The following is a 25,149-nucleotide window of genomic DNA, read 5'->3' as shown; positions in this document are numbered from 1 at the left end:
TGTTAATTTTTGTACATAAAATCATGAACAACCAAATGCCAAAATATTTTAAGGATGAAATTGTTTTTAATAGAGATGTTCATAATTACGAAACCACAAATGTAAATAGGATTAGATTGCCACATATGAAAAAAAATAAATTACAGAACTGCCTAATGTACAAAGGACTAAAAATGTATGATGAAATGCCTGAAAGTCTGAAGAATGAAGGAAGAATGAATGTATTTAAAAAGAAATGTTATATTTATTGTAAAAATATGTAAAATTACAAAATGAAATATGATCTTGTTTATATTAGTTTATATCCAAATGTATAAACTAACTCATTAAATAAAAAAAAAAAAAAAAAATTGTTGATTGAGGTACTAGTACATATTGAATCATTTGGCGGGTTGGAAATAAGCCGACATAGCTCAGTGGATACAGAGCACCTGACCGGACATCAGAAGGCACGGGTTCAATTCCCGTTGGCGGCATTTATTTTTACTCGGGAGATATTTTCAATTTGTATTAGTATTTCGGATGACTAATTATTGCTTATAATTATTTGTTAGACTTACTTAGTTTAGCCTAGCTCGCATCGTGGTGGAAACAAAAGTATGGAAAAGACTCGACTATGTTAGTACCTACTACTAGATATTGCGCTTTATATTGTCAGTTAATCGTTAACCCGTAAATGTTTATCTTTCACTAGCTGACACGTACCCGGCGTTGTTGGGGGTTATCCTTAAGAGATAGACATATACCATAAGTAACTTTTCTATAGGCATTTTTAAGATATATAATTCCGTAGTACATTATTTTGATGTAACTCACAAGGTTTAGACAGCGTTAGCAATGTAGTTTCCGAAAATATATTTTTTATTTTTCATTACAAAACATCGACTTTTTTCTACTTTCTATAAACATAATATGCATGTATTATAGGTATATGTAAACCTTCCGGAAAAAAATCTCTAATCTCTAGTGAAAACCCTATCAAAATGCGGTGCCTAGTTACCAGAGATGTGCAAAATGGGTACCCAAAACCATTTGAAATGCAAAATGGAAATGGGTCAAAACTTTTCCATTTGAAAATGCAAAATGCAAAATGGTTTTTAGAAAAGCATTTCAAAAGCAAAATGCAAAATACCTATTTTCAAAATGCATTGAAAATGCAAAATGGTTTCTCGGGTCAAACAATTAAAATAATTATAGAATTTTTAAACAATTTTGTCATTTAATAATGGACATCAATGTAGAACAAACATATTACATGATGGTAAATCCAAAAACACAACGACTACAGATTATGAAACTACAAAAAATTTGCGCGGGACTAATGTTGCCAACGTAAAAACATAGAAACTGCTATCTAACATTTAATATTACAGCGTCATGGCCCCATGTTCAGTATTTGAATCAGTATTTTTTGTAATGGTATTACTCAATTGCCAGGGCTCCTACCAGGGAGCAACTTGACAAATGTAAATTATCTCTCATAGCGAGATTGAGGACCGACTGATATTTGGGGCTTATGAAAAAAGATGAGTGGAGAAAGTAGGAAGAATGTTGCAAAAAAGCATTTAAAATGGAAAATGCATTTAGAAAAGCATTTAAAATGCAAAATGGAAAATACCCATTTTGCATTTCCATTTGAAATGGATTTATTTGAAATAAAGCACATCTCTGCTAGTTACAGACGCGGATAGCGACATTATTTTATACTATTTAGAGATTATTAAAAGATAAAAACGAAATCTGTGGCATTTCAGCATTGCCAACATGCTCAGTGAGTATTGTTAAGTTTCAAGTTTTGGTCTGAAGCAGCAAAAAATTTCGAATGCTGAGTTCTAGGGTCATGAAATTTGTACAGATTTTCGTTTTGTATTTACAAGTCAACAAAACTACACATTTTTTGTCTCGAAACGTCACGAGCTATGAAGGTTTGAAATATTAATTTAAATAGGATTATGTGAAGAGTGTACGGAGAAATATTTCCATAAGTAATCCGGTTAAAAACCTTTATCGACTGAGTTAAATTTTTTTCTTATACACCTTTAAATGTATTCGAAATGCTCTAAAAAAATTTAGGAAATATGTAAATTCATTCGTTAAAGGCCTGCAATCCTGTTCTTAACCGGATTAACAATGATTTTAAGAGATTTTTATTAAAATAGAAATATAATGAATTTGACAATGTATGATTGTGGATTGAACAATAGGTATTTAATTTGATTTGACTCACACATAATAATTTTGTCAACTGAAACAGAAAAAAATATTGAAGACAATATTAGTGATTCTTAAACGCAAATCTGAAACAGAAAAATCAGAAAAGGAAACGGTCACATCTGGGACTCGAACCCAGGACCCTTGTCTTAGACAAGGACCTCTTTCTCAAGACAAGGGTCCTGGGTTCGAGTCCCAGATGTGACCGTTTCCTTTTCTGATTTTTCTGTTTCAGATTTGCGTTTAAGAATCACTAATATTGTCTTCAATATTTAAATATTATAATTTGAGGTTTTACTCAATAAGTTATTCCGAAAAATAATAGAAAAAAATATTTTGGATTTTTTATGTTTTGTGCCTACATGCTGTGTAGATCAAGTTCAGTAATATTTTGACTTTATAGTTATTTTTCTGCAATTGTTTTAAATAGTCGTTTCATGCACTATTTTCATGTATAATTTCGTAAATATTTTTTATATATATGTATGTAAAAGCCTTAATAGGCGTGAAATAATTAAATAAATAAATAAATTTGCCCAAACAGAAACTTATCTGCCAACCTCTGCAGAGAATAGGCCAAATAGTTAGTTTGATTGGTACTCATTTAAGACGGTAGTAAGTAAATAATAAATTAAGAGATGTTTCAGAAGCATATTTTAAATTTCCACAGTTACGCAGTTGCTTGTTTATTCTCCACTTGTATCTCGTCATATTAATCTTGCTAAAAAAATCTGCACATTTATCATTTAAGTGGCAATTTTCCGTCCCATTTTGGCTGGGGTGAGGGAGTTAAAATGGCGGAACATCCGGTACAGTTTCCGGTACAACTTCCGCGCACGCGCACCGTTTCCGGCGGCGGCAGCGCTGCAGACGTTAAGATGGCGGCATTTCCGCGATGTAACTCTTATCTGTGGATGTTTGGAGGGGGAGTGGTGTGGTTGTATAAATCGCTTTTGCAATTTGAGATAAGCTTGGTACTTCACTCGAGTCATTTGCAAAACCTAACTTTAGATTAAAATGTTGTGGTGTACCTACGAGAATAGTTTTAAAGGTTGGATGTTGATAGTTGATGGTTGAGGCGATGTGTACAATGCTTTATACAATATCTTTTTCATGCGAGAGTGGCCACATACTTATATGGTAATCTCAAAATAAAATTTAAAAAAATCGACAGAATTTTATTTTCTTTTCTATTTTGAAGGTAATCAATGTAATGTATCATTGAAGAAAAAGAAAATACTAATTAATTTAAACGAAACAGAACAAGACACAGAAAAAAGGTTAGCGGTCACAACTAGAAATCGAACCCAGGAAAGCTTGTCTTACCGGGGCATGCGTCTTAACCACTCGACCATTGGGATCTATTTAATAAAGGTCATACTTTTTATCTCATATTTCGAATTCAGAATTAACAATTTCATCTTGCAACTAATTTTTCCCATATTTTTGCCAGCTACTCTTTTTAAATGATGACAATGATATAAAATAAAAATCAGATATGTTTGTCGGAGACACTATCTAGGTTATAAAGCAATTTCATTAGAAACTTTGTTATCATCAGACCAATATGTAAGCTATCTGTAATTCCTAAACTTTTTGAAAAACTATTGCTTGATAAAATTTCACCATGTATTAACCATCTCATTGTTCCGAATCAACACGGATTTTTGTCAGGTAGATCAACTCTGACAAATCTCTCGTTATATGAAAACTATATATCAAACGCAGAGGCTAACAGAACTCAAGTCGATTCCATATATACGGACTTTATCAAGGCCTTTGACAAAGTATGCCATAAAATTCTCCTGATCAAACTACGTAAGCTCGGTATTGACGGAAAACTTTTAGAATGGTTTGCTAGCTATCTAACTAATAGAGTTTTACTTGTAAAAATCAATTTGTTCATTTCCAATCAATTTATAGCTACCAGTGGTTTACCACAGGGGTCTCATTTAGGCCCAATATTATTTTTACTGTTCATAAATGATATTGTAAATATATTAGATGAAGATATTAATACGTTACTTTTCGCAGATGATTTAAAAATATTTAAAACAATCAAAAGCGCTGAAGATTGTATCTGTCTACAAAATAATTTGAACAGGTTAATTAATTGGTGTTCTCTTAACAAACTTCATCTGAACATAAATAAATGTTATTCAATTAAATTTTACAGAATAAATCAACCAATTATTCATTCATATAAACTCAATAACTCAATCCTTACCTCTGTTGAAGAAATTAATGACCTAGGGATAACTTTCGACTCTAAATTAAACTTTATATCGCATATAAATAATATTAATAATAAAGGAATGAAAATGCTAGGCTTCATTCTTCGAAATTCCAAAAGGTTTCAAGAATATTTCAACATTAAAATTTTTGTATACATCCCTGGTTCGTAGTCAAGTCGAATATAACTCCTCGATCTGGTCCCCCCACTAAAAATTACATTCAGATTCAATCGAAAAAATTCAACATAAATTCCTAAGACACGTTAATTTTAAACTCGGTATTCCCATTGAAAATATAAATTATAATTTCTTGATGAAAAATCTAAATTTATTAAAACTCTCAGATCGAAGAATTATATCCGACTTAATATTTATGTTCAAAATTGTAAATGGTAGTATAGACAGTCCTGATTTAATTAACCTCATTGAATTTCATATACCCACGAGAGCTACTCGTTCTAAAATTTTGTTTAAATGCAACAATATCAGGACTGAGTATTCCAAACACTCGCTTGTACCTAGGTTGCATGAAGTTAGTAATAGATACGCAGATGTGGCAGATCTATTTAACTGCACGCAAGGTAGGTACAAGAGGGCTATGCTATCAAATATTTTCAATCAATATTAATTAAATCTAATTCTACCTTATTTGCACTATAGAAACTTATGTACTTGTATCTCTTGTTTACTTACTCTCTAATGTCATTTCACATTCAAATGCCACATATATTTGTAATTCTTTTTTAAAAATATTTCTACGATTTTAACTGTGACATGTTATCATTGTTTATGGTATATTTATACCGTTGATATTAAATAAATAAATAAATAAATCATTTCTAAAAATTTGTGCCAAAAATATGGCTAAAAATAAAGCATTAAAATGAATCATCAACATTAAAAAGTTTTTTTCAACTTGAGGATTTAAAAAAAAAATCGCAAGTTGCGCCACAATACGAAGTATGTCAAAAAAATACAAATAAATAGTAGTATATCTGTGTGTAAGGATAGAATGGCCAACCTTATGATTCCAGAGATAGCCTCATTTTTAATGTCAGTGCCATACAAATTTTTCTTAAAAAAATGATAACTTCTTCATTTGTACTCCTTCAGTTGCAATTGCTTCGTACGAAATTTTATAGCATATTAATGATCAGCAGTATCCATTTCTAGCCAAAAAAAATACCCTTAAAAATTCAAGTCTCTATGTCTATGAAAGGCGATTCTCAGCCCACTGTGCGCCGCCAAGACCTAGACAAACCTCACCCCATGAACCTGGGCACCTCTGCTAAGTCACCAAACATAGCGAACCACTTGGGGTGACCTATGACAGGTGTGTTGGTTATCCAATAAATGGTTCCAGCGGTAGCCACACCCGCCTCCCGAATTCCCCAAAACTACTAAACTTATACTACCGATGAGAACGTACATAAGATATAATACTTTGGGGATCAACTGTCCACGGGAAAAACTATCCGGGGATCAACTGTTGGCGGGACAACTGTCGGGGGGCCAACCGTCGAGGGATCAACTGTCCACGGGAACAACTATCCGGGGATCAACTGTTGGCGGGCCAACTGTCGGGGGGCCAACCGTCGAGGGATCAACTGTCCACGGGAACAACTATCCGGGGATCAACTGTTGGCGGGACAACTGTCGGGGGGCCAACCGTCGAGGGATCAACTGTCCACGGGAACAACTATCCGGGGATCAACTGTTGGCGGGACAACTGTCGGGGGGCCAACCGTCGAGGGATCAAGTGTCTGGAATCCTATGCTGTGTATGCTTGGTATAAGGGAGTTAATAAACGAAACGTATTGACGTTATTGTTGCAGTGAAAGATAGTTTTAGTTCGGGTGACTATATTAGGAACATGAAATTAAATAAATTTTAATATTGCAGGGTTATCAATAAGGTAATTAAACATTTTAAAAAGAAAAATGACACCATATACCAATCTTCGGCCGGACAGCTCTATTGTTTTTAGATTTTTCATTAGATAGTATGTAATAGTTTATATTTTCAATAAGGGTATAAAGTTTTTAATTTATGTCTTAAAAATTTGTGTTGAAATTGAGATACACACTATATTTACGAAGTCTATATTACAACGCATTTAGTCACTAGTACGATTCCCTCTGGAGATAAGAGAAGAGCACTTAGAGCTACCAGCTCCTGTCGGTGCCAACATCTGTTTATGAAAGGACAGTTTTATGGCACTTATCGCGTGTTTACCATCATCAAGTGCTCCGCGCTCAGCGCAGTCTATTATTATCAGAGAATTCCGTTGAGAGGATATTGACGTAAACTACAAAAATTGAAATAAAAAATCTCGTATGACAGTAAAAACGATGTACTTATGTGCGATTGATAAAGAGTGTCAAGTTCAGTGCAAAAAATTGCTTTACCTGTAAAAATTATAAAATCTATTAATCACATTAATTTAAAAGAAATTATATTTGAAGTATGAAAACATCAACGCTTGTTTTTGAAAATAACAGATGGCGCCACTTTTGTTTACAACAATCCTTAACTGTACAGTCAATAAGATAATAATATTATCAGATCAGATAATTCGGTACTAGTAGATACTATTTCTTACGTCATTTATTATGAAATGGTACGATACTTATTCAATCCTTCCATTACTCAAATAACATTTAGGCGTACGTAACTTTTAATAATAGGGATAATTCAAACATTATCATATATTTTGTGATCTGGGTATTTTTTAAACTAAATTAATATGGGGGACTGGTATGGCTACCGCCGTCCCGCGACCCATTTATTGGATAACCAATCCCTCTTCCCCAAATGGTTCGCTACATTTGGTGACAGTGAGTGAGAGTTTTTTCGAGAGAGGTGATGCGCCTGCCCGCTTACTGCGTGGTGGGCCGGATTTGAAGAGACTGGTTGAGACACACTTTTTGACCTCTCCAGCCGGACTCTCTTGGCATATCGACTTGCACCGCAGTGGGAGGGATGAATTCATACGTCCGTCACTCTTAGACCCACTGAACCCCAGATTCCTACAAATCCCTCAAACGTTTTTCCTTCCCTGAACTCCCTCGCCTTACTTTCCTTGAAAATACCCTCCACACAGCAAAAGATGATAAAGGCCCTCATATTTTCCCTAGGGCCTCCTGTGTTGAGCTACTGTAAAAAAAGTGCCCGGAGAAGTTTTACTAAATCTGGTGTAGACAGAGGCCTTCCCTTTTTTGAAAGTCAAGTGTACAAAATGTCATTAAAACTTGACTTGACATTATAAAACTGTGGATCTATAAATAAAAGACTGATAAAAAATACAGTGATCAATTAGATTTACAAAAAAACAACAGAAGTTTCTCATTATCAAAATTTCAGCCTCATTATCCAAATTGGTGACAACTGTCTCAAAAGGAAAACGAACACAAAATATTTGGGCCTGATTGTAGATTCCCAGCTATCGTGAGATCTCCACATCATGTGAAGGAGAAAATAACCCCCATAGCTGGTGTACTATTTAGGTTTCAAGGATTACTACCCTTTCATATACTAACTTCGGTGTACTTTGTCATGGTGCGTTCATACCTATCCTATCTCTGTTGTATCTGGGGCTTTGCCTCAAAGAACCTGATAGCTGACCTGCAAGTGGTCCAAAATTGAGCTCTCAGAAATGTTCTTGGTCTTCCATGGGACACACATGTCAAGGACATCTAATTTCCGGTATCCTTCCTATTACAGCCCTTCAACAATAAAATCCCCATTCTTCTAACACATACTACGAAATATGTAATAAAATCTCTTAACTATATTGCCTACACACTCTATAACTCTCTTCTAGAAAAAAAGGTTTAAAAGTACTGTTGGAATACATATTTTATGTGATCCACAATATTCGCCAAGTTTAATGTTAACTAATATTTAATGCTAAATGTCAATATCAAGTATTGGTTTCCCATAGTGTGAAGCCGCTATATAGGGGAATGGCCTTTATTTTTGTATTTTTAATAAAAAGGTTAAATCGATTATTTTACGTCTTTCTTATATCTTATTTTTTCGTCATAATATTCATATTTAATATGAACATAATATCCCGGTGACTAAAAAATCTTGCGAAAAAATGTCATTCTTTTAATACATTTTTATTCCCAGTTTTTGGTTCCGTTGTAATCTAAGGAATCTGCAATATTTAAAATTAGAACGCGCTCATTCTTCCGGAAGTAACGTGGAAACCTTTCACTGAGGGCGGGAAAATGTTCCCTAATTCCAGTGAAGATATGGGACTTTAAATACGCTGGAAAACGAGAAAGATAAATTGCCTATTATTGCCTATTGCCGGACTTGTGTTGCGTCAATATTGCCGTAATGCATAAGACATATTTATTCACAATACAAAAAACGATCTCTTTCAATAACTCCACAAATGTTAATTTTTAATCTCGTTCGAATTTGCGACGGTTTTGAAAGCAGTTAGGTGGCGAATGGAGACGTACATTTTTATGTAATTTTTTTATTAAATGTCAACCGCACAAGAGTCCTAACTACTCCCTACCGTCCGGAGCCATTGAAACTATGGCATCCTTAATTGGGTTATGTTGTGAGGCTGAAGGTAGCGGGGAGGGGAAGGTAGAGAAGTACCTGGCTATTCATATCTGAGCACCCAACACGGCTAAAGCCATTTAAAGTTTCTACGTTTCAATTCTGAATGGTGGTCGTACACTAAGGCGATACTGAGAGTATCTTCAACGTAAATATTCTACATATTATTATAAATTATTGATATGTGAAATATCACAAATTAATCAATTCAAATTTACTTGCGCACGCCGGGATTTGAACACCTGATTTTGAGCATGCTAATCGAGAGCCTTACTTCAGAGGATAATTTGTCTCGGCAATATTTTCGTAATTAATTATTTCCAGCGAACTCACCGGTAAGACAGAACAATTCGTAGAAAAAAATAGGCAATACCGTCAATCTTCCCCGAATATAAGGAAAACTTGACAGTAATACCTTGCCGGCAAGAGATTACCGTTAAAACTTGCCCGTTTGAGTCTTAAGTTTTAAAATGGTTATGAAATTTTTTAACAACCGTTTTAAGGAAAGTGAATATTTAAAAATCGCATTGCGGACATTTCAAGAATCAGAATAGATATGATTCTTGATATGTCCGCAATGTGATTTAAAAATCACATTGCGGACATAAAAACAATCAGAATAGTTTGTTAAAATACTTGATTGATTCTTTAATAGTCACGATAATACAAAACAACAAGCATGAGAGGAACATAAGGAATTTTCATTTTAAACTTAATTTTGGATTTGAGGCGAAAATATCCAAGCAAGCTGAATATTTGAAAAAATATCTAAAGGTATTACAAGTATCTAGTACGGATTTGACCTTTCTTCCATCGGCTCCACATAGGAAAACAATTCTCTTTTTTTCATCTCTGGGGATGCTGTGTGGAGGGTTTAAGGAAAGCAAGGAGAGAAATATCTGGGAAGGAAAAAGGTATGAGGTGTGGTTAGGAATCTGGGGGTGAGTTTGTCCAGAAGTGACGGACGTTTAAATTCATCCCTCCCACTGCGGTGCAAGGCGATGGGTCGAGGGAGTCCGGTTAAAGAGGGCAAAAGGTCTCCCTCAATCAGTCATTCCAAATCCGGTCCACCACAAAGTAGTCGAGTCACGCTATGAACCCGGGCATACATGCTAAGTCACCAATCGTTGCGAACCACTTGGGGGTGACCTTAACAGAGATATTGGCTATCCAATGAATGGTTACCGGGCGGCGGTACCCATTTCCACCTCAAAAATTGAAAAATATTTGTGTTTTAAATTATGACAAATAGGTCATTAAATAATTCAATTTTTAAATATGATTTAAGATTTTCACGGCCAAAAGTATTTTTGTTGTTTGTTTTTGGGGTATTATGCCATGTTGCGCTAACTCCTTCTTTAGCCAACGTTTCGGACAGCATTGCAGTGTCCATCATCAGGGCAGATGTGTTATTTTGATGAAATAACACATCTGCCCTGATGATGGACACTGCAATGCTGTCCGAAACGTTGGCTAAAGAAGGAGTTAGCGCAACACGGCATAATACCCCAAAAACAAATAACAAAAAAAAAATCAATTTTTCATGATTTACGATGCAACTTTGTCAATTTTCTCAATACTAGCTTAAGTGTACCCGGCGTTGCTTGGGGTAAATATTTGAGGTTGTGAGGTCTTTTAAAGATATACAATTAACAATATATTTATTTTTAATATATACAATTTAGCCAGCGTTAGCCAATGTAAGCGCACGAAAATATTTTGTTTACGACTTGATTACAAAACATTTATCTACTTTGTATAAATATAAAATGCATGTATTATATATCTAAATTTTCTGAATGATAGTGAGAACCCTATCAAAATCAATTGCGTAGTTTAGAAGAACTAAGCGCACAAACAGATAGGTGCGGATATCGACTTTGTTTTATACAGGGTGCGCCAGAGAAACTTACTTATTTGAAAGTTCAATAAAAACAAAAGCACTGTAGTTATTGTTGTAATTCTTTTTTTATTTGAAAATGCAATGTACCAAGTTTTTTTTATATTGTTTTAAAAATTACATCTTTTAAATGGCGACCCTCATCGCGCATACACTGGTTAAGTCGTTTTTTGAAGTTCTCGTCCACTCTTCTCAGCATATCAATCGGAATATTGGCAATAGCATCGCGAATGTTATTCTTCAGGTGATCTATGGTCCGTGGTCGATCGACATAAACAAGGGATGTCAAATAACCCCATAAAAAAAAATCACATGGAGTCAAATCCGGAGGAGGAATTTCGAAGCGAGCGCGAAAGGCACGTTGCGTAGCAACAACTGAGCGACCGTTACAAAAGAAGCTCTCGACGGCGAAGGCTCGTTGCTCTCTAGACCACAGCATAATGGCAACTGACGAAAATGGGAAACAAACTTGAGGACGTCCCTCTTCAGATGCGCCCCCTCCTGCCCCTCTACCTGCCCAACTCAACGGTCGGGAATTTTTTCAAATAAGTAAGTTTTTCTGGCGCACCCTGTACTATTTAGAGATTTCGTGAGAATCATCTGTTATGATCAAACAATAATTTTTATGGTATTTCTCAACCGATCAATTATTTATTTATATGCCCATTGGGCTATTACATACATAGTTCATAAAAAATATTATTCTGAAGATTGTAAGTTCACAATAGTAACAGTAAAAATACATATAACCATATTCATTTGACATATTATAACAGCAAGTAAATAGTAAATGCGTACAATAATTATTTGTAGGTATAAACCTGTTGTTCAAAAATAAGAATATGCCTACTCCTAAGTTATACAAACTTAAATTAGTTAAAAACAAATGTAAAGTTTATATGTAAATGCTAGGTAGTGGCAGCAGTAACATGATGCCATACGACACATAGTGTATGAGGCATTTGAATTAGAAAGTTAACGAAATAATTATTGGCAGTATTGTTAACAAATATAGAGCGTTTGACAGGTTGACGTGGCTTGTTAAATCGAGGGCATTCGGTCTGCCATTTTACATACATATTTTAAATAGTTTATATAAAAAATATTGTGATATAGAATAGTAAAGCAATAATATAACCTTCACCATTTGACATATAAAAGCAAGCAAAAAGCGAATGTAAACATGATAGTTTTTAGTTATAAGCCTGTGATAAGAAAATAAGAATATACCTACTTCTAAGATATAAAGACGAAAATTGTTTATAAAAATGTTAAGTTTATATGTACATACTAGATAGTAGTTGTATTAACATAATATCTATGCGACACATAAAAGCTAGTGTATATATTTATTAATTCATTCAATTATCTATTCACGAACTAGCGGGCTCCATAAGCCAGCCAGTTCGTAAATTGATAAATAAATAAAAATAAATTATTACTTTCTATGGTTTTGATTTTATGATCTTTAAATCTTATCACCCACAAGTCCACTGGAAATTCACAAAGAGCGGAAGGTTCTATTAGAATGTTTATCTTTGACTTTTAGCATAGACAATGCGGAAAAAAACAGCATACGTCTGTCAGAAGGAACCTGCCCATTGTTGTTTTCCTTGGGGGATGATTAAAATTCCTGTTTACAACCCTTAAGTGGAGTTTTGATTATTTGTGCGCACCCCAAACGGAAAATTCCACACAATGGAGGGTTAGAGATCATGCTGTATGCAGATTGTTGTCTGGAGTTTGTAGGTAGGTACCAGAGTTGAACGGTATATTGTTTGGCTATTTGAGTTTTCACGAAAATGTGATATGTTTGAGGAATGGTAGATACAAGATATTCTTAGTATAGCCTTGATGAAAAAAAAACCTCCACCCAGAATCTAAATGTTGCGTGAAATGTCTATAGCCGTGTTTGGAGACCAAATATGACTGACAAGGTACTTCTCATGCTTCCTCTTCTTTATTTTCCTTCATTTTCCACTCCCCACAGAGCCTCACAAAATACCCCAATCTAATCTGAAACCTCACGATATAGTTATGTTGATTGTGATTTTGATGTTGACTTCATGAGAACGGGTCGTTTCTTCGACTCGTTTTGTGTAAGACGGCTCGAATATAATCCGGGCCTCTTCAAGACCCGCATCAATAAATCCCTTCCTACACCCCCACCTTAACCCGTCTCACAACCAGGGCCGGCCCTATGCGGGCGCAACTGCAGCAGTCCGCTCCGGGCGCCGAATTGCTAAGGCGCCATGGCGCTGATAATACCTAACAGTCTAACACATCGCTCTTGGGATTATTTTAATAGTCGCGATAATAAAACGTAATTTGTAAAAAAAAAAATTATTGTCTTGTCTTGTCAAATTACAGTTTGGTTAGTTGAGTAAAAAAATAAGGATTTAAAAGCGAGCATGATATTTTCAACTTCAACAAATTTAATAATACTTTATTATATTCAAAATATTGTATCTGGCATGGTTGCATAAATAACGCTTTATCTATTTTGGACCAACATTGATACTATAATTATATTATCGATTCCAGTGGGTTTTTCGTGTTTTATGAGAATTACTCTTATAGATTAGATTTATCGAATTGCATAGATGCTCAAAAACCAAAGATAAACAATATTTTCTCTCGTGAAAAACATCAACGTAACCTACGTTATAATCTATGCTTTCCGTACCGTAGATGGCGGTAGTTGAATTATTGTATGAAAATACACTTTTGCTAGTTATACATCAAAATAATAAGATTTTTTTATATTAACTCCACACAGGAGGCCCTGAAGAAAATAATTTCCCTCAGGGCCTATGTAATCTTTGGGGATGCTGTGTGGAGGGTCTTTTTGTGGAGAGGAAAGAGTGAACATGGGTCTTGAAGAGTCCCATGTTGTAGGAGGGAGGAAACACAGAGGCCGGCAGTTCGTTCAACGCACCGATGCCGAAGGGATCAATGACGCTAGTTCCTCAGAGCATCTTCCATTGTAATACCGATAGAACAAGGACAGCATACCTACCTGACGCCTGTGCTCTAAAGATTGCAGTCCGTTTGTTAAGATTGGGGAATCTATCAAACGGACCGCCCGTTTTTGCACAGAGTCAAGGGTTTTTTTCAGGTATTTAGGGGCTCCGGACCAGAGATGGCTGCCAAATTCGACAGTAGGGCGCACTTGCGATTTGTACAGGGTCAGCAGTTGTGTACTATTAAAGTATCTGCGGGCCCTGTACAGTACGCCCAGCTTCTGAGAGGCCAACTTTACTCTGGCTTCGATGGAGCCCCCGTACCTGAGCTGGTCACTTATAGTTACACCAAGCATATCAATGGAAGGCCTGTTCGGAAGATTGCCTCCGTTGAAGGAGACTAGAAAATAATAAATTCCCAAATAAAAAAGATTAATGTAAACTACTAAAAAAAATCAAAATTCAAACAACATTTATTGCGCAAAAATACAGAATACAAAGGGTATAGCTTATAGGTTACATCCTATTTCTTCCAGCTAACCTAACAAATACACATTATATTACAAAACTCAACAATTTTTAACAAATATATGTAAATAAAAAATAATAAAAAAAACAGTGAAAAATAGAGTTATTTAATATATGTAAGGTATTCATTTAAAGTGTAGTGGCATTTTTTTAAAAGAAATATTTTTTCAATAGAAATGTATGAACGCGTAATGGAAACAACTTAAAAAAATACAGTATTACAGTTAAGATTATCCGTGACAGTTTCACTTGATTAACTTTTTTGCTTTCTTATAAAATTATTTACAAAATAATTAAAAACCAATTTTGTGCTTGAAATTGACTCCGTTTGTCAAGCTATTTTAATGCCTATTACCTACAATATAAGTATACAAAGAAGATACACATTTTTGGCTTGTAGCTTCCTCTTAAATTGTCAAATTCCTTGTGTACTTTTAAAAAAAATGTTAAATTATTTGTGCTAGCCGAGGTTTTACAACATTTTTCTCATCTTTGTCCTTTTAAATTATAACGTTTTCCTTATATAATGTTTTTTTCTATCCTTTTTAAAATAATAGTTTATTATATTTTTTCTTGCAATTAAATATCAATGTATATCATGGTCACCCTACATGTTTACCCAACATATTTACTACATTATACTGTAATGAATTGGCTGGAATTAGATTAATAGGTACCCAATTCGTAGAAACGTTAATGTACCCATATTTTTCTCTTAAAATATAATCATTTTGTAAAATTATTAACATCAAAACAGGCTTGTCCTAGTGACGTTAAATATTATACAATGTAAAGAAACAATAAACAAACAAAAAAGTTGTGTCTGTGTTTCAATCTAACATTGTTTTTATGCCTTTCTTGAGAGAATTGAGTTTTTATACACACAAAACTACAAAATTAAATATACATTAAAAACTTACAAAACTACATATTCATATTACGTATGTACTGGCGCGAACAAATAATTCATCTCATTATTTTAAATACATTATGATTTTACTTACCTCCGAAATGTTATTATTAATTTGGTAATAAAATAAATTGACATTTAAAATGTATTAATTGTGAGTTATCATTTTTTTTAAATTTCAGTTGTCTGTGTATGTACGACGTACGTCCCTTTGAAATCTGGGAATAAATTCGGTTTAGGGGAGTCACTCGAATAACCGAAATTGAACTTGATTTACCGAATCTGAATTTTCCATGCATTGATATTATTATTATATGGCAACACTTTTATTTTATTGGTTGGCACTACTGAAATTTCAAAAGTATTAAATAGTTATTAATTTGATTTTCTTAAGTCATAGTTGATAAATAAAACATGGTTTCTATGTATCGCGTACGAAATTTCAAGACCCTATAACTCAGTTAATAGTGCCGATCCCCACCTAATTCTTACAGATTCGGATTCCCCAGCCCTAAATTAGTCTAAATCAAGTTCAATTTCGGTTATTCGAGTGACTCCCCTAAACCGAATTTTACCCGAAATCTGGTTCAATCAATTCAAATTTGCCTTGAATTTAAGTGTCAATTTCAAAATAAGAACTTATTATATTTATAAGTGATAAAGGAGGTACCTTCCTGTAATATAATTTTCAAATTGTCTTTTCAAAACTTGAATTATCATATCATCGTGATATTTACGGATCTGAGCTAGAATTATAGAATTATAACAGGAGTTTGTAAGTATGCACATTTAAATTCTGATTATCATGGTTAGTTTGCATTTGACGTCGATCATTAATCAGTGGTGAATGGCGCCCCTAGCGGCCGCCGCGTGAAACACAAATCGTGCCAAGCAGGCGACATCTATTAACGCAGAGCCGAAACAATGGCGGGAGAGAGCTTTGCGATGTTTTAAAGTTATGAATAGAGAAGTCGAATGAAGTTAATTAATGGATATGTCCTTGCATTGAGTTAATTTTTCTGAAATAGGTTATCGGGTGGTTAATTCTCATTTGGTTTACTTGACATGGCACTCATGACAGTATATTTACTAAGAAGGCAAGCACCTGATTTAAAGATATAAAATTACGAATTCCACCTCTTAGGTCAAATTTAACAGTGTTGTCAAATGGCCATTTAGCGCCATTTTGTTTTTTGACATTAGAAAGGCTATCTTTAGACGCCGTTAAATTTAAATTTGGATAATTTTTCTTTTCTGCTGATGACGATTTTTTCAAGAGCCAAAACTGCATTTAACGCACGGAAAAATGAGTATTGCTAATTGATGAAAAGTCTCTTAAAATTATTAGTAATCCGGTTAAAAACGGGTTTGCGGGACGTTTATTGATAAACTTTTAGTAAATTCCTAATATGCATATATATATTTGCCTTAATATTTACGCAAAAATAAGATATTAATATTTTTATGAACACGTGTTCCGACATCGTGATAACGCATTTGTATTTTACTAAGAGTTTACCAGGAAACCTATCAATTCATTCGTTAAAGGCCTGCAATAGCGTTTTTAACCAGATTACGAATAATTTGAAGTCTATAAATCAGCAATACCTACTCATTTTTCTCCGAGGGTAGATCTTTTAACTGTCAAATAAGCAAATGGCGATTGTTGGCCATTTGGTGACAAAGTCACACTTGCATTTTTGCGAAACAACGGGGCATTAAAGTTCAAACAACCACTTGAAGATCGTGTACCACTGTAAACTCGTAGACATATATTAAAAGATATTCGGATTTGTTTTTTTTTCTATCTCTGGTATAAATAACATGATTAGTTGTAGTTTTCGCTCACGATTTTGTTCTTTAACTTCTTCCCCGGACGAAATATTTTCCTTCTTCTCTTACTTAAATTCAGCCCCGTGAGTGACCAGAGCAGAGAGTAACTGAAGTCAAGTGTTACTCTTGATTGCTTTTACCTTGTAGCAGTGGGGTAGCTATACGACGGCTTTCGTGGTCGAGGGGTAAGGGTTCAAATCCCGGCGTGAGCAAGTTTATTAGTGTTATTTCACAATTTTCTCACGTAAAATAATATATATAATATACGTTCCAAGGTGGAAGATACTCTGAATATAGCCCTGGTGTAAGACCTCTATTTAGAATTCAAACGTTACTTGAAATGGTTTGGCCGTGTTTGGTGATCAGATAAGAATAGCCAAGTACTTTCCCAGCATCCTCTTTCCCTCCCCACTACTTTCAGCTTCTATTGATACCGAAATTGTGGATGCCATCGTCTTACTGGGTCCTGGTGGATGGGACCAGTTGCAACTCTTGTGCGTTTTTTGTGATTTAAGTGATCACACTTCAATTTACCCGGTGAATGATCCACCACTCCTCAAGGTCCTACGCTGCACGGAGAGTTAAGCACTAGACGTTCAGGAAACCTGTTATAATCATATAATCGATCACTCCAACGTATAGGTGATCTTTCTTTCTACTTCTCCTGCCAAACACTTTGCTAGTAACCAAGAGTTTCTTCAGGTCTAAGTCATTCGGCGAACAACGTGCTCAAAGCATCTTAGGATACTCTGTAGGCTGACAGTTACTGTGGATGCCTAGCTCTTCCAGAATGGATACATATACATGGAATCATAAGAATATTTCTCCAGCACAAGAATTATTGTAGAAATAAGTTTAAATAAATGGGTAATTAGACTTACCGTCATATTTCATCTGCCCTGTCCTAGCCGAGAGCTGGTAACCGCTGCCCGAAGGTCCGGAACCGAAAGCTGCCATTCTGTCAGTCTGGAAGTTATATTTAACAATATTAAACACACAAACATTATAAACATCCCTAAGAGTAATGGTAATGTCGTGGATATTCTTATAATTTAACAAGTTGCCTATATATTCTTTGATGGTTTTGAATCCGGCTCGAAGGACCACTTTTAGATGAGATGCTTGGCATTTATAAAGCGTTTTGGTGTGACTATTAACCACAAAATTCGATTTATATTCGGTTTATGGTCACAATAACGCATGTTAAAAGATAGAAATTCTAAGGTCTCAAAAAGTTATAAAAAAACGAAATATGTAATAAACCTGTGGTTCAAATGACCAAATGTGATTTAGAAATGAGTAAGTTAGAACGGAATGTAATGAGTTTTTACAAACATGTAAAACATGTATCGGGAGATTTAGACGATGAATTTATTTTTGTAAACTGTGCTTGATCAGGTTTGAAGGCTCACTTTAATATGAAAGGCGATTCGCATGTAAAGTAATTGCTTTGGAGATTCAAAAGTAAAGTAAAATTGCTTGGGAGATTTGAAAGTAAAGTAATTGTTTTGGAGATTCGCAAGTAAATTAATTGCGTTGGAGATTTGCAAGTAAGGTAATTGCTTTGGAGATTTGAAAGTAAAGTAATTGCTTTGGAGATTCGTAAGTAAATTAAAACCATTTGAGCCCACTGTCAAATTTAGCAAGAATGAGCTCGATTATAAATTATAGAACACAGCATGTGATGAGTTATTAATTTCATGATACATTAGGAATATGCTCCGTTGACTTCTTTATATTAAAGTGCTTAGAGTTCTTATGAAAATGCAAAAAAGTCATTTTGTAAAGATCTCATAGTCCTGGCACTTCTCAGTTTTATAAATCTACTAATGAGTATTGCTAATTTATTGAGAATCTCTTCAAATTATTTGTAATCCGGTTTAAATCGGGATTACAGGCCTTAAACGAATGAATTTTTAAGGTTTCCTGATAAACTTTTAGTAAATCTCAAATACATTTTCACGATGTCGGAACACGTGTTCGAACAACGACATCGTGATAATATATTCGTAGTTTATCAGGAAACCTGTTAATTCATTCGTTAAGGGCTGGCAATCCCCTTTTTAACCGGATTACTAATAATTTGAAGAGTTTCTTAATAAATTAGCAATAATAATTTTTCTACGTGTAGTCACCGAAATCATTTCAAATAATATATACATGGTGTCCGGAAATTCATAAGCAATTAATAAATGGTGAATATCCATCCCATTAAGGGTCGATTTTGTTGTGAAGTTTTTTGAATTGAGCTTTCGTTTTTGAGAAAATCGATTACGAAGTTATAATTTTTTAGGTCGAACTTAAAAATAATCGGTCGCTTGCGGATTAAATTGGCTGTTTAAGCCTGTGACAGACCACGCTATATTTTCGTAGCTTGGCCTGTTTCAGCATATCGCTAGAGTACATGCTGAGCCCAAATGCTGAAACATGCCAAACCATGATGAAAATACGTCGAAGTGTAAACCCGGCTTCAAAGCTTTTGTTGTTGTTCTCTATTGAATTAGATTCGCCAGTTTACCGCTTGTACTACGAGTTTCCGGACACTGTGTGTGATATCTAAAAATCTAAACTATAGAGTGCTACACTATTCCTGTGATAAAAACCGGTTATTTTAATTAATCTGTATTGTATCTGACAGGAATCGATAGAGACGTTATTTAAAATATAGGAAATACTCAGGAATTCTTGCTAGATTTGCATAATGTATCAAGATTGTAAAATATATTATCTTGCAGATTCAAAATCCGTTTGCATTGGAAAGCTTTGTTTACATTGTTCATCCGACGGAATGCAGCTGATGTACATTGCACAATCTTCTCATTTGCATATCTTTACTCAATCTTTAAGAATTATTTTAGTGACTGTTAGAGAATAAGATATCTTTAGATGTTTGCCTTTATATGACTTAGCGCTTTCAAAAAGTCAATTATAAATAGCTTAACGATATATCTTCCATTAAAAAAAAGAACGAACGATAACACAATATGTACAAAAAAATACAAGTAGGATAAAAAGAAGAGAACAAACCAGTTGCAGATTATCAGCGAATGTTTTACAATACTGCAAAAAGAAGTCCCAGCTGAACTTCGCTGACATTACTTCAAACAACTATGTATTTATAAATGATTATCTATTTGATGATTTTGAAAACCTAAAATTTAACTGCTGTTAATTTAATCAAAATCAAGAAGAAAAATTCAATTTATTAGCACTTTAGTTAGACAGCAAATTATAAAATAATATCTGAAAAAGCATTGCAAATGATATTAAAAAAAATAATGATGTTTATTTGGTTATATAACAGAAGAATGTGCCAAATATACTGATCCTTTTTATTGTATTAGTTTTAAAACTTAATTCAATATTGAAGATAGCAAAATAACAATGCTTTTCAGATAAAGTCCAGCAATTGGTAATTTTGGACCAACTTGTAAGTATATCTATTATCCAAATAAGTTTAAGGATCTTAGGTTTGTTAATTTAATCAGTTATTTCGGCCGCACCCTTAGCAATGATGAGGTGATTAAGAAAAAAATGAAATAAATACCTTAAGGTTTTTATTCTCAAGCAATCAAAAAGGCAAACTCGTTCTTTTGTAGTTTTTTTTTAATAAATGGTTTTGAATGGTGTGAGTCCCTATAAAACATAAAATTGGGATTAAAACATATGATTATACACTCGCCGTGCTCTCTAAGGGTAGGCAGAGAAGATTCACCTCACAACTAGCTATTAACACACTGTTTTCGCTATTGCAACAGTACGCAACATCAAACGGAAATTTTTATAAAGTTAACAAAAAGTCTCGATATTTGTTGGACATATTTCTCATCTCTGCTACCCTTAGCATATAGCAGCATCGTGTGTGTTGTATTTTGTGGTTAATGTTGTGTGTATTTTTATTAATAGATTTTCTAAAACATGTAAGCTTGTAGGTATTATAACAGGGTTTTAGTTCTGTGTGCAAAAACATTATAAACCCAGGTTTAAACCAGTGAGAGATATGTTTTATGCACTCTAAGTTAATCGCGTGTGGAAACTATGCTGCAAACATATAAATTATCAATCAATAAAATGTACAAAGAAAAGTGTATAAAATAATAAAAAAACAGCAACAAAATGAATTTTATTTATTTTTCCAGTGGCGTAGATCGGATTTTAATTATTTGTTAAGAAAGGAAGGTTAAATAAAATTGTGGGATTTTTAGAGATTGATTTTACCACTGCCACTGACACGAAACACACCCGACAGCTCCAAGTTCCGAACTGAGCAGTGGCGCGTCTCGCTGGCTGGTTGGGGTAGAGTCAGGGTGTGGGTTGTAGGTGGGCTCGGGCACTTGGAGGTCGTCAGGCTCCGCCCCGGGGGGATGGAGCGGTGGGCGAAAGTGGGTCAGCGCCTCCTCTGCCCATTCCCCGGCACGCCACTGGGAAAAGGGGGAAAAGTTGGAATAATATGAAAGTGTGATGTAATTACTTCACAATTCTGAGAAATTCATCCCGTTGGAAGGAATACAGGGATGAGATAAGAATTTAGTGAATTATTATTGGGATAGATATTGATGCGAAGTACATATTTCATAGTGCAATCGATTTGACAATAAATTACGTAGGATAAAATTTAACATTTACATACACATAGTCATGTCATTTAACATTTACATACGAAAAATAAAGATCGACGGGATAAAAATGTTAGGCGCTTAGTTTACTTATCCAGAAAGATTGAAAACACAAAAGTTCGAGCCTGTGGAGGAAAGATTTGAACAAATTTATATATTTTTTTATATACCTAATGCGGAAATATGTGGTTAATTCGTAATTTTTTTTATTGTTCTTCAAAGTAAAATCCCATCAAACCGCAATTAGCAGTTTATCAACAGGGTGTTCATGTTCAATTACAACATGACATATGTACATAATATAATTTCTAATTACAATACAACTTATACATAATATTTATCACGTTGTATTCTAGGGTTTGCTGTCCGTATTTATTGTTATATTTTGTTACAAGCATTCCTTCATTTTTTGTGAACCTATTATTGTGTTCATGTTCCAGTTTCCTCTCATATTCGGATTCAGATATATGCTGAATCAGAAAAATAATTATTTTTCTTAGTTTGTCTCAAATACTTCTACTCGATTTCATGGATAAAATTCAACAAAATTGAAGTGTATAACTGCAAATTGGCGGCATGTAAATTATTTTACCAAACACAAGAACCTTAAATCAAAACGTAATCAAATCGAACAGCTATTATGGTTACTTTTTACTAAACTGTGTTGAACATGTAACATTTATTGTGTATTTATTCGTCAAGGAGAAGATCCGGAGAGTATTTTTTTATATTTTCTTTAAATAAAATTTTGGGAAAGCAACTCCATAATATGAGCGAGGAGAGGCTGAATCTGTAATGAATAGACACATCTGAAATAGCTCAGGACAGGGATCCCAGAGGCACTATTTCGAAAAAATCAGATGAAATGAAACAAACCTTTAGTCTTGCCTCTTTGTCTTCTTGAAAGCCCTATCCCTGTGTTAATAATATTCCTTATGATTCCTTATAATTATGGCTGAGAGATACTCACACTGTGTGATGTTTCCGTGGCAGCAGTTGGATGGTAAGGAAGGAGGAGTGTCGGGGGTGGTTAGTAGGGAGGATGGAGCAAGGCTTGTTAGGGTCGAGCAGCGGTTTGTGCGAGGTTAAGTTTTAAGGATGAATACATTTTATGAGATTTTGGTCCATGCATACGTAAGTCCGAAATTCCCAAGACAGGACTAAACATGATGTTTAGAGGAATTTTAAAATTACTCATTATAGTGTGTGTGTGTGTGTGTGTGTGTGTGTGTGTGTGTGTGTGTGTGTGTGTGTGTGTGTGTGAGGGTGTGTGTGTGTGTGTGTGAGGGTGTGTGTGTGTGTGTGTATGCGAATTGAACCGTTTATAATATCATTGACGTGATGCTACTTTTAAATTTGGGCAACGAATCCAAAAAATATCGATGTAATAAATAAATAGCGCTGTATGTCGTGTATGAATCAAAGGTATGTTAAATTAATTAGGGACAAAAGTTCGGTACAGTCGATGCTATTGTTTAAAGTTCTATGAATAGATCTTAAATGTTGAGTTACTAAACAACTCAGCGCATGCCGCACTACCAGAGCTGCGGTGCTTATAACTGAGGAAGAGGTAGTGCCGTCAAACACAATCAATATGCCCAGCGTTTGTCTTCAGTCACATTATGTTGATTCTATATTGATTTGAGGAAGGCTCACTTTCTTGCTTAAAATCTAGTAACTTTATCGCTATACTATATCACGTGAATCACCAGTAGAATGCACCCGAGTGGTAGATATTTCACTATCGAACTGGCTTAGTGACCATATTTTAATAGCCTGGTTTTCTAACTTTCCTCTACGTCATCTCCTTCCCGTTCACACTACCTTCAGCCTCGTAACAAACCCCAATAAGGAATGCAACGATCTCACTCAGTTTAGGCAGGTGGTAGGTGTACTCAATTGCGATGTTCGCAGAAAAAAAAACTTACATAATACTTTATACACGGAGAAAATTGAATATTATTATTTTATTAACAATCTCAGTTAAGAAAATTCTTCGAGAAATATTATCGAGTAATTGCACGTGCACTTGCTTTGAACACGTTTTCCGATATAGCGATAATATATTCGTAATTTACTAAAAGTTTATTAGGAAACCTGTTAATTTCGTAGAAGCCTGTAATCCCGTTTTAAACCGGATTACCAATAATTTTAAGAGACTCTTAATAAATTAGCAATGCTCATTTTTCTCCTTGTAACAATTTTATATTATATTTTCAAATAATTGACCATATTTGGACAATGGTCATACCAGAGGGGATGGTTCCATATTTGAACCATGGTCATACCAGTGGTGATGGCTCCATATTTGGACTATGAACCATGGTCATACCATCCCGGCCAGCATCGACACGAGGCTGTCGTGTTAGGAGGCTTCGACACCATTTCCCGCGGTATGTGGCAGGGTGGGAGTTGCGCGCGCACCGGGGAGGCTTTCGCGCCAGCCTCGAGAGAGGGACGGAAGCCACCCGCTGCGGAAGGAGTGAGACACCGGATCTAGAATTGATTTCCACCGTTACGTAACGTCGCCCACGCAACTTGCTGTGACTGAATTTTAAAATATCAAAGGGTATTGTGGTAAAATATATTTTTAAATTTTTGCTAAGGCGTTGGATTTGGTGATCTGTGTAATCTTTGAAGGAGGTTTTAAATTGAAATGTCTAAGATATATTGAAACAATTAAGAACTTATTTTAATTTTTGGCCGTGACCGGTTTCAGCTTATATAGTCATTTTCAGATTGGTCTGAAGACTGGCCCAGTCTGGTCAAAAAATTAAATAAATGGAAAATTGTATTAAATCGTTGAGAACAATTTCAGAGGCTGGTATGTGTAAATTTAAAGCATGATATAACAGTAAACTGACAAACAGAATATAAAACAATATTAGTAAAACATGTAACAGTAACATAAAATAATATAGAAACTAGAACAATACTACATATAAGACAAATCACTAAAACTACATAACCAACGTTACTGTAATTTGTAGGATTCAACAAAGTGCTTGTATAGATTAAGCTTAGTTCTATAAATGGAGTCAGTAAATATATCAATAGTACCCCCAAACTTGTTGCCCAGATCATGCATCCTATTGGTTAGTGAGTGTGTCTGATAGATAATTGTGTATGTATTGCAGAAGAATGTTATATTTTGTCTTGTATTCCTAGTCGGCACATGGAATTTAATAGTGGAAATTGATGCCAGGTTGTCAATTACGATGTTAATGACTCTGTGTAACCCAACCAGTTCTGACATAATTCTCCTGTCATACATACACTATTATAATATGCAATTGATTAATCAAATCATTCATTAGATAATCAAAGCCTCTGACATAGGTCACCTTGAGTAGTTCGCTACGTTTGGTGACTT

At 34.5% G+C, this 25,149-nt stretch overlaps 1 protein-coding gene across 1 annotated transcript in view; it reads right to left on the bottom strand.

Moving 5' to 3' along the window:
• Positions 1 to 21,412, bottom strand: part of Gad1 (glutamate decarboxylase) — a 106,152-nt gene extending 84,740 nt beyond the window's left edge. Inside the window, exons 1-3 of the mRNA XM_089648164.1 lie at positions 21,379 to 21,412; positions 20,188 to 20,325; positions 18,042 to 18,126 (exon numbers count right to left, since the gene is read on the bottom strand). Coding sequence (XP_089504290.1) covers positions 18,042 to 18,126; positions 20,188 to 20,256 — 154 coding nt within the window. The 5' untranslated portion in view covers positions 20,257 to 20,325; positions 21,379 to 21,412. The remainder of the gene's footprint in view (positions 1 to 18,041; positions 18,127 to 20,187; positions 20,326 to 21,378) is intronic.
• Between the last annotated feature and the right edge of the window lie 3,737 nt (positions 21,413 to 25,149).

The sequence above is a fragment of the Hesperophylax consimilis genome, chromosome 27, assembly GCF_061612785.1.
Source record: "Hesperophylax consimilis isolate HC1 chromosome 27, BYU_Hcon_1.0, whole genome shotgun sequence".
NCBI classification, from domain to species: domain Eukaryota; kingdom Metazoa; phylum Arthropoda; class Insecta; order Trichoptera; family Limnephilidae; genus Hesperophylax; species Hesperophylax consimilis.
This window is presented reverse-complemented; position numbering and strand designations above follow the sequence as displayed.